Source organism: Fukomys damarensis, unplaced genomic scaffold, assembly GCF_012274545.1.
Source record: "Fukomys damarensis isolate Sample0158 unplaced genomic scaffold, DMR_v1.0_HiC HiC_scaffold_8, whole genome shotgun sequence".
In the NCBI taxonomy this organism is placed as follows: domain Eukaryota; kingdom Metazoa; phylum Chordata; class Mammalia; order Rodentia; family Bathyergidae; genus Fukomys; species Fukomys damarensis.
In genome coordinates, this window is record NW_022900920.1 from 28,602,652 (window position 1) to 28,614,046 (window position 11,395).

Below are 11,395 nucleotides of genomic sequence, written 5' to 3' on the forward strand. Positions count from 1 at the left end.
TCCAAAAAAAAAAAAAAAAAAAAAAAAGCAAGCATTAGGCAAAAATACAAAAAAAAAAACAAGAAAAATTAGTTATAAAATAAATAATATCTATCATTTGTAGGTTGCATATTATGTACACTGGGTTTCTTCTGTAGAATTTATTCTATCAAATGAAAAGCTACATGGGCACAGAATCGTTTACAAACTAAATTAGAGTATGGGAAATCCAGTCATACATTTTATTTTGTCCACTTCTTGTTGAAATCAGACATATCCTGCATGGATTTCTTTTTCTTGTGAAATGGGAGATTTTTCCATCTCAGAAAAAATCAAAATCTTTTGAGAAGTTGGTGGGATGCCTCTAATATGGTCTCCCCGCTCCTCAGAGCAACTGAGATCCATGTACTTAGTAAATACTTGAACAAAGAAGTGCTTTCGGGTGTTCTAAAAGTTACTGTTTGAAGTGTTTGTAAGAAACCCAGTGTAAGAATGAAGGATCAGATGCAATTGGTGGTGGCTTTCATTTAATCATTTGCATTTTTAGTTTCCTAGCACACTTTGTCTTTTTAAGCCTTCACATACTTCTGGCATAGCATAGGCATTGACAGAAGTTCTGGTTTTGCTTTTTTAAAAAATCTATAGATAAGCCAACCTGTAAACAAGCCTTGAAGATAAAGATACTTGCTTCAGAATGTTATTAAAAATGCTACAAGTTGAGAATTCAAGGTCTCATGCATGGCATCTTAAACATGTCTATGGATGATTCGCACATTAAGCACACTTCTTGTATTTTTTTCATTTTTCCTTTGTAACGGCACTTGCTTTTTTAATGTGTCATCGATGTGCATTTGTGATATGCAGTAGTTACGTTTGTCTTAGAGAATCCATGTGTGTATGCGTGCGTACCTTGGCCATTTTATGTCCTGTTGATCACCCGTTGCCCTTCCCCCACCTTCTATTCCCCATCCCCAAAAATCTGTCTCCTGGTTTCTTATCAGTTCTCCTTTATCTTACTCTGGAGTTTATTTGTACTTAGAGTTTCTCATCACTTTATTATTATCTCAGGCTGGCATTTTTGTTTTCAGATTTTATTTGATAACAATTTTTATTGTATTCTTTCCTTATGAAGTTAGGACTTCATGTGTTTTTGGCTTCATTTTGTCTCTGACACTGTATTTTCTAAAGTGTGTTGCTCAGAACACTAATCTCATTTTATATTACTCAAAAATGGATGCTCTAATCACATATAGTTGGAAACTGCTACATGAAATATGCACATAAGGAGCCTGGTGTGCATTAGAATAATACAATTTGTGAAAATTTACAAAGTAAAGGAGTATAAAATTTTGCTTAATCAAGTATTTTCCAATATTTCAATTCTGGAAAATACCCCCCTCTTCCACACCTAAAATGATGTTTAAATAATTTAACAGTGGGTTCTTTGGCTCTGCAGTCAGCCTGCTGTCCAAGCTGTCCCTCTGCTCTCAGCCCGCAGTGTTAGAAAAGACTAGCTCCTACCGTTGACCATATGGGGATAGGTAGATCTGATAGCTGTGAGTTAGGAGTACAGATGAGCCTAGGGTTTATCCCAGGGTATGCAGGCACCCTGAGGCCACTGTTTAGCCTACTTGGACACAGGGTGACTTCACAGGCATTGACCACACAGTACACTCACTGGTCTTCCTGCCACAGCAAATTTTGGAGGATCGTTGCTGGGCTTGCCTTTAATCTTATGCCTGCTGGACTGTGAGGAGACCCAGTGAGGCCCCACTGGGAGGCTGCGGCAGCTGCTAGGCAGACTTGGTTCAGTAGCTGTGTGCCAACTGGTTTGTAGGAACGGAGTATTTTCATTCCAACACTGTGTCAACATATGCCAGCCAGTTTTGAGTTCTACCCACGACACCTGCCAACACTCATTCTAGTTGTGAAACACCCATGGGTGATTGCCAATCTATACCGTTTGCGTGTGATTGTCTGCACTGTATTTTCTCTTTCTATCAATTGGTTACTACAGAAGGCACAATGTTTAGGCCTGAGGCTGTGCTGGATTGGAGAATTAACATGTTGTGGTTCAGTTTCGGAGCTTTATAAAATCAAGATACAGAGTTGGTACCAAAACATAGCGGCATATACTTTGAAGGAACTGGGTCACTGGACATGTGAAGTTATAATTAGTGCCCAGGAACATAGTGAAAATTTCTGAAAACAATATTTTTTCTAATGTAAACCTGAGCCCTTCCATTATCATTTTGCTATGCTGGGAGTAGAATTACAGGCACACATACACAAATGGTGTTAATACACAAAGGCATAAACACATACACAAATGGTGCTAATTTCCTACACAATCCTTGTAGAACAATCCTCATTTGCCTTTGTATTAATGCAAAACTATCCATTGAATACCTCAGTTACCATGCTAGTTAGTGGAAATTAGAAATAACTGGTTGTTACACCCTGTGGATACTGGTTCCTACTTCTCTGGCCTCTTTCTATTATCCTGCTTGGAGAAATGGACCTTTCTCTCATCTTGAAAGAGATCTATGTTTGTCTATCACTAGGCAACATTTATTAATAGATTTTGCATCTGCGTCTTTATTCTTGAACTTGTAAATACTGTTGAGAATGCGTACAAAAAAGTTTTCAACAAAAGGAGCTAGAAGAAAGCTAGAAAATTTTGGGGACAAGCAAATTCTCAGTAGAAAGAGAGCACTGAGCCTAGAAGACTAGGGAATGAGTGGGAAAAAAATAAACAAGAGAAGACTGAGTGAGGAAATAAATTTCAAGTATTTATTAGAAGGTAGCAGAAAATTTTCTCTCATTTGCTGAGAATTTGAGGAGAAAAGGTGGACATAGGAGAACAATTTTAAGAAGTTTTGTTATGATTCATGAATGAGATTCACACAAGAGTTCTGGGATGATGTCCAAATATTTTCTGCTAACAGTGTGATTGTGCTCATGCTGAGGTGGGTCCTCAGGAGAATCTGTTCTTTATCTCCTTTTTATACAAAGTAACTTCCAATCAGTGAGGTTCACCCCACTTGAGCTGTAGGAGGTGAACTCTTACTGTAGGTCCACTTACTATCAGGTCTGAGGATATAGCAGGCTCTCAGAGGGCTAAAGTCCTACTGTCAGCTCCATGTGAGGGTCTAGGTTTCCCATTCCTTATGAAAATCTAGTACAATAGAGGGAACGTAAAAAGGATTGAGGATGTGTCATGTGCATGTACCAATTATCTACAATAAATGCAATCATAAAATTAAAAAAATAAAAATAAATGCAAATAAAGTGGACAATAAATTATTGTTCTTAAAACATCCTGACTGCCCTACCAGGGCAAAATTGTTCTCTGCAAAAGAGGTCCCTAGTACCAAAAAGGCTGGGGACTGCTGCTTTCAAACTCTAACGATATTATCTATGTGTAAATTTTAGCCTAAAATGTCTTGAATTCCTGGCCAGAATGAATCTTTAACTCCAGGAATACTTTTAATACTGCTCACTTGCTCCAGTTCCTGGCTCAGAATAGCCTCTCAGTGGAAGGAAGTGAGCTTCTTAACACAAACTTCCTTCTTGTAGACATTGAAGCCATTGCATTTGTAACTCTTCTCATATCAGATATGAAGGAAATGACTACATTTTCTCTTTAAACCAACATCATTTTCAAAATAATTAACTCATACCTCTGTCATCGCATGTAGCACGTCTTATTTGCTTATATTTTCTTTCTCCCAAACTGAGCCATTAGACACCAGCCAAAAAGACCTGTTCTTTGGGTCCAGGAGGGCATATTGGGAACTCTGCAAATGTAGAAGATTGAATGAATTTCATTGGGCATCTGTCTCCTCCATAAGAAAATGAGACAAAGAGGCAATTTTATACTACCTGCACCATCCTTTTTTCCCCTTCTTCCCCTGCTCCTCCCCCAGTGGTACATGAATTCACAAACACTTTTACTTACAAACGATGCAGTTTGCAAACAGAAGTTCTTGGCAAAACTGGTTTTTGCAAACTTTGCATCAGGTGTTAACATGACCACGACCAACTTTCCTCCGTGAACACAGAGGTAGCTGTACTTTCCAGAATCCTGGGATGAATTAAGCAACAGCCCCTGCACCGTTTTGAAAAATTTTATATTTTCAGACAGGTTCTCCAATTAGTTGACCAAGCTGTCAAAATTGTGGTCCTCATGCCTCACCCTCCAGAGTAGCTGAGTTTACAGATTTCCTCAGCTGTGCTCAGCTTTTTGCCCTTTCAGAGAGAGAGAGGGAGAGGGAGAGGGAGAAGGGAGGGGGGATTGAGATAAAAACCTAGGGCTTTGGTCCTACATAACTGTCGTACCGTATTAGCGAGTACTTCGCAATGTTCATTGCAGTCAGCTGTAACTTTCTCCTTCTGGTCTCCTGTCTGCAATGCTCTTAGTGCCTAAAAGGGGAGTGAGAGCACTGAGACATGGATTTTGTCAATGGACAAGGAAGGAGGTTAGGAGACTGCAGCTTGGAGTCTCTCTGGGTTTTCAACTATTTCTTCACAATTTGAACCCTTGATGGTTACCCCTTTTAATTTATTTGAAGTGGTATTTTTAAAATGAATATTCATCTGCCCATGCGGTCCTCCTGGATTATCTGAGTGTAGCGACTATTGGTATTGTTCATAGATAGGCAGGAAACTGGCTGGGAAGACATATGCCCTAGGGATCTGTAGTTCCTACTCATGGTGTTTGCGTGTTTGCTAAATGGTGTACATTTCTTGTTAACTATGTTATTAAAACGATTAGTACATAAAAAATAACTGTTGCAGTTTTTCTGTGGCTCATTCATCAGCTATTTTCTTTGAACTGGTCACTTAAGTTCCCTCAAGCACTTTCTTCACACAGAAGACATTCCCTCCTGTGTATGACTTCGTGATGATCCTAATGAAATTAAAGTTTGAAATACAAAGTACACCTTCATGAGGATCATGACTTAAACCTTTGTATTGAATCTAAAGTAATAAGTTACTGACCAATGGCTAAATAAAGAAGAGAATCTACAAGAAAGACAGAACCTGTGCCAGGAAGTATCACCCGCCTAACTCCGTGTTGCTTGAATCTGGAAAAGGGCATCAAGAAGGTTGTGAAATTTCACTTATTATTAAGACATTTTCTCACTCTTAAATACTGTGAGAAGATGTACTGACCTTTGAAGGAACTAACTCACCATATATCTTATGACTCATGAGTGAAAACACAATCTGTAGATAAATTAGAACCTGCTTTGCCACTGTGCTGAAGATAAAGCACAAGTTTAGAAATGTCACATCCGACTGAAACCTCTTTCATTTCTTTGGCCAATTCAAGGGGCATCTTCATCTGTTAATCTTTTCTAATTAATCACAGGCATTATGCAAAGTGCTTGCGTTAAGGAGAAGTAAAGAGATGGAGTTTTAATTTTTATCAGTTCGATTTAAATGCAAATGGTAACCACTCACTCACACGATGTTACTGTGTACATAATTAAGCATCATTATATACTACATGAATCATTTAGAAACCTCCCGAGAGCCATTCTGCTATGTAAAACATGCATTATACTGACACGCAGCCAAATGACGTATACTTCTGCCCTCATTAAAGCTTCTTTTGAATTACAGGTCCACTGACTACGGGACAACTTATGAGAAGCTGAATGATAAAGTGGGTTTAAAGACAATTTTGAGCTATCTCTACGTGTGTCCTACCAACAAGCGGAAGGTAAGAAATGTGTGCTCAGCACGCTCCCGATTCAGGAGGTGCCTTCCATCTTGGTTGACTCAGCTCTCTGGCTACCTAAAAATCCATTACTCCTAAACTGGGATTAGAGCTGTAACGATGAACTGATGGATGCTCAGGTGGCGAAATGCCTGACAGGGTGTAATTTTAAGATCAGCTGGGAGTGCAGGAGGGCCAGGGTTAGGTGCATCATTACCGTTTCAGAAAGGCAGTGACAGGAAATGAGTTCTCCTGCGTGGATGCTGCTGACTGTCTTGTAAAGGCTCTAACCAGTCATTCAGGAGGATTAGAGTAGCCCCTGACCTGACAGCGGGAGGACAGGCTGTCATCCGATGCCCCTGCTTTTCCTTGACTGGAAGTAAATAAACAAACTACAACTTAGTGAATACATTGGCAGTGTTTTATTTGTAAGTGTTTTATTTTCTAAGGTCTGTTCAGGCCACACAGACTGTCAGGATGGCAGCTGTGTTTGCCTGCAGAGTGGTGAGACACACCTGTTCACCAGCCCGGTCCAGCCCTCTTGCTCTGGATTAGGGTTTGATAACTGTACCTTGAGAAAATTCCCTCCAGTTTGCTGGCATGAATCTAGGATTCAGAACCATCAGTGTAAAAGTTCAATGTCGCACCCCTGAAATGAACACATTTCAGGTTCTTCCAGGGACACAGCCTAACTTAACTGAGTAACTTAATTTTAATTTGCTTTTTTTTTTGGTTTTTGAGACAGGGTCTCACTATTCAGTTGACACTGACGTGGAACTGACTGTGTAGCCCAGGCTGGTCTCAAACTCATAGTGATCCTCCTGCCTCAGCCTCCTGAGTGCTGGGATTACAGGTGTGCGCCACCATGCCCGGCTTGATTTACTTTTAATTAACTTAGCCATATATGGATAATTCCAACAGTATCAAACAGCACGGCTCAGTAGGGTCAACCTTTCCTTTTTGGCTACACCCCAAACATTCCTGTCTTCCCCTTATATATATATATAATCTCAGGTTAAGGAACTGAACTCTGTCATTCATGTTTATCAACAGATTTAGTTCTTTGTTGCCTTTAAATTTATTTTTGTAATTTCTATAGACTCTTTCCCATAGTTCACATTTTTGGTAAATTCAACTTAATCATCGAACTGTGCTAGACAGTGTGCTTTGCGCCAAGGAATAAAAAGAGCAATAAGCCAGAAATATAATCTCAGGTTAAGGAACTGAACTCTGTCATTCATGTTTATCAACAGATTTAGTTCTTTGTTGCCTTTAAATTTATTTTTGTAATTTCTATAGACTCTTTCCCATAGTTCACATTTTTGGTAAATTCAACTTAATCATCGAACTGTGCTAGACAGTGTGCTTTGCGCCAAGGAATAAAAAGAGCAATAAGCCAGAATCTCACCCTCCAAAATCCTATGTCTTACAAGTAAATTCAGTGTGACTTTTTGTCATGCAAAGATCACTAAACTAAGATTCAGAAATCTACTGCCCTGCCTTGAATTGTTTTCCACTTTGGGTGAGTCATTTATATTTGTCAAGAGCTAAGGGCACAACGAAGGTGTTTACAGCCCTAGGAGTCCTAGTTCTAACCTAGAGGTAGTCTCTGTTTTATGGATGTCATTTGGGAATAACATGATTTTAACCAAAGATAAGGTGTCCAGTATTGCATATAATTACTAGATTTTCTGTAGCTGCAGAATATGTGCTCTTGATCCCAGACTGGGTGAGTGCGTAAGAGCAGAGAAAGAATTCGCATCCAGATGAGCTCCTGAGGCCGAAGTAGATCCTGGGAGGGAGTAGAGCAGAGAGCCCCAGGTGGAATCTCGCATTTCAATGCATCCACACTCTTCAGTGCGTGGGCAGCCTGTCACTGTCCAGGATGTGCATAGGGGCGTTGGGCCACAACATTCAGCAAATCTCAGTTAAGAGTGTAGCTGACCCTAGTTCCGGAAAAGGAGAAGTCATTTTCCTTAACACTGAGAACAGCCTTCTCTGGGCCTGTTACCTGTGGAGCTGTTTAAATCAGTGTTTATGAGGGAACCTAAACCCAGGGAACGTTCCCTCTACAGATAAATGACACCATCAGGGTCACTTTCTGAGATGCGATAGATTTAAAATATATTGGAGGATGGTGAAGGCCTTCACAGTGGTGGGTGCAGAAGTCAATGAAGTTGGCAAAGCAGTGTATTTGTGCACAGTTTTTTCTTGTTACCATCTGAATGCGTCACTATGAAATATTCACCTCTCCCCATGGAACATATTGGAACCAAGAGATAGCACCTGCATGATATTTTAAACTGTGAATACGTTTTCCTCAATCAATAACAGTTTATGCAAGATAAAAAGAAGAGAGAAGTATCAGGGTGTATTCTTGGGGCCGGATAAGGGCACTGGAGTTCAGTTTCCCTATGACTTCTGCTCCCCTCCAGGGAAGAGAGTGGCTCCTTCCAAGGACCATATTAATTCGTTCAGAGATGCACAGTGCTATCTAGAAGTTAGCATCTTTTGTCCCTGGCATTTCCCTTCCTTATTGTATCAGTAGAACCACCTGGAACAAAGCCCACAATGCACTGTCTGAGCATCCTACTCATTGTAGTTAGCTGGCCGTGAGGACAAGAGCTGTTCTTTAGCACTGTGTCTTGACACAGCGGGCATTATGCCCTGACTGCAGGCAGCTTATTAAGTTCATTTCTTACTCCAAGTCCAGAATGAAGCAGACCCTTCTTTACAGCTCAGTGGGCATCCGATAGCCATTTCTGTGTACATATGTGGAAATTACAGCAGCTTTCCTTGGCTAGGTTTGTTGGTATCAACTGTCATTGTCTCTTTGGTCCCTTCGGGAATTCTTGACTAAGTAACCTGGAAAGCCAGCCTGCTCATAGGTGTTATCCTGGCTCCTTCATACTTTCTCACAGAAGAGTCTGTCCTCCTGGCTTCAGATATGAGAAGGAGGCCTCAGAAACACAAGGCTGAGTGGGGCCATCTGTCACAGTCTCCCCGCCTGTGGTTAAGGCTTGTTTATGTTGGCAGAGGTTTGGGAGCCACGTACAAACGGCCTTCTGTACAGGAGGATGGTGCAACCCGTACCTGAAGGGAAGACCTAGGAGGCAGGGTTGATGGGGCAACTAATATAAATGTTGCCAAGAAAAAAATCGGTGTGGAAACCTGAGTCCCACTGTTACATTCTCTCTGAGTTTATCTGTATTCTGCCCCAAAAGAAAATGTCTTTTGACTCTGCATGACTATCAGCATTACCTTCCTCAGCACTTTCAGCCAGCCTTGGCTGCCTTCTCTTCACACAAGGTGTGTAACTTCTTCAAGGAGTGAAGCATACAAAACCCATGTGGAATTCATTGGTGGGAGAAGGAAACTAGTGTGTGTGTGTGTGTGTGTGTGTGTGTGTGTGTGTGTGTGTGTGTGTGTTTCTTAAACTCAGAACAGCCAATTCGTGCAGTTGTTACATCCTTGTTGTCTCTGCATTCTGTGTTCCCAGGAAACAGAAAAACACAAACAGTCTTTTTTCTTTGTGTTTCTGTGCCCCTTTCCATCCTGTTCCCTCTCATTTCTGTGTCATCACTTCTTAATTAACATCGCTCCTGTGAGAGTCTTTGAAGCTTTCTGTCCTATAAATAGGACCCTGGTTCTACAGAACACATTGATCATTCTCGCTGGTCCCCAGGTACCTGTCAGCATTAAACACTGTTTGCATTTTCTCCAGATGTTTAGGTTTTAATTACCATACTGCATGCGACACTTTCTAAATCAGTGTTTGGTTACTGATGCCCTGTCTGTTTTTTACCTGGGCATGGTTAATTTTTCTTGTCATTTGTCTGGGTGTTCTGTATACCATCTATGTGACATTGGGGCTGGGAAAGAGGTGTGTTTGATAGGGTCTGCCAACTTCTCTTAAAACAATCACAGAAGTGTTACATTGTGCCATGGAAGAAGTTAGGGGTTTTCAGGTTCTACTCACTTATTTATCGTATATGAAAACAGAGTCCCTGGGAGCTAAGGGGCTTGTCTGATTACATACAGCTGATGAATGAAAAGCCAAGCTCACAGGCCTTGTCAGCCAGCCTGTAATGACACCTGTCCTGTTGGATGCTGATGTCGTTGTTTTCAGTCGTATCTGATCCCCCCTGTAGAGTGCGAGACCCTAAATGAGAGAAGGAGCTGTGACCCGCTGCGTTGTCTTCTCCGCACTGAGCATGGTGTCCCACAGTGCGGCATTGTCCAGCATGTGGCTGAATGTCTGACCTGACCTTGGGCTGTGTTTGGGCTTGGTGGTCGGAATTTGGAAAGGAGGCTGCCTTGTCAACCCAGCTTGACTCGTTCATTTTTTCTAACTATAAATGAGTTCTTTGAAATGAATAAACAGGAACAGTTAAGAAGCCTCCTAGGTTTTATTCACTTCCAGGCCATGACGTATAATTTTATCTTTTCCAACTAAGGAGAAAGGATGAATATTGAAGGTGCCAGGAACTGCGCTTGACATTGCCTGGCAAGGCCGAGGGGAGCTGGGTGTTGTACGGTGCATCACAGGGGATCACATCCCATTTCCCAAGACAGGCACGTGACACTTACCTGCTCGTGCTCTCCAGCTCTTTCATGGGCCCTTTTGTACACGAGGTCACCCGTTCACCTCTAAACCTTTAAGAAGAAACTATGTTGCATTCATAAAGAAGTGTCATGCAAGAGCTCAGAGACATAGGGGAAGTGGCATTTCCCAAACTTTAATAAGTGTTTTTTTTTTCTTTCAGTTTTTTCCTGAATAAATGCTCACTACCTTACACTTAACAGTTAAAGGGGGAAAAAAACCACATTTTTTATCTTTTTTGGGGTACAACTGAGTGTCCTGTTTGTACTGCTCAGACACATAGAGCGCTGCTCTGTTCTCTTCCTGAGCATGAAAAATATTTCTGTTTGTTCCTTCACGTGGCTTTCCAAGTGACACAAGCCTCTGGTTTCACACAAGTTCTAACAGAATCAAGACAGAGTGCTGTGTTGGAAGCCTAGAGTCCTCGCAGGAGTAGCGCCCCAGGCATCTCCCCGTTATACAGGAAGTCTGGGTCACCCCAGGCTCTGTGGAGAAAGACAAAACTCAAACAGAACTGGCCAAGGATACACCCTCTCTATGCACCTGAACGGGTGCAGACCATGTAGCACTTTATGTAAATCAGAGCACTTATGATAACATATAAATAAAGTAGATCTGGGAAAACCATACTCTCAGATTTTAGCACAATATATTATATTACATACTAAATAAGTAGTTGACCATTAGTAGATACTAGCTGTGTGTCTCTAAAACTGATGCTGTCAAATATTTTAACAATTATTAAAATATCAGGTTTGGGCAATAAATTAGGATCAGTGCATGGTTTTAAGAAAATTTTCTATCTCTCTCCCTTTCTTTCTCTTTTGCTTCGACCTCCATGTCACCTAATTTTCCTGAGTTCTCAGAATGGATTTAATTAAATGTTTTACTATTTCATTTTCTGTATCATCCAGTAGGACTTAATATTTTCTGTGGCTGAAAGGAAGTTTCTTGCATAATCATCATCACATATTTGTTATTCTTTATTTGCAGTACATTAAATGTATCACTTATAATAAGCATCTAGTACATTATTAATCACAAATCAGTGGTTTGTTTCTTTTTTTTTTTTTTTTTTTTTTTTT

General features: G+C 40.7%; 1 protein-coding gene across 1 annotated transcript in view; it reads left to right on the plus strand.

Moving 5' to 3' along the window:
* The window catches only part of Sorcs1 (sortilin related VPS10 domain containing receptor 1), a 369,207-nt gene that overhangs the window by 153,617 nt on the left and 204,195 nt on the right, over positions 1-11,395 (plus strand). The window contains exon 4 of the mRNA XM_033761243.1: positions 5,611-5,710. Coding sequence (XP_033617134.1) covers positions 5,611-5,710 — 100 coding nt within the window. The remainder of the gene's footprint in view (positions 1-5,610; positions 5,711-11,395) is intronic.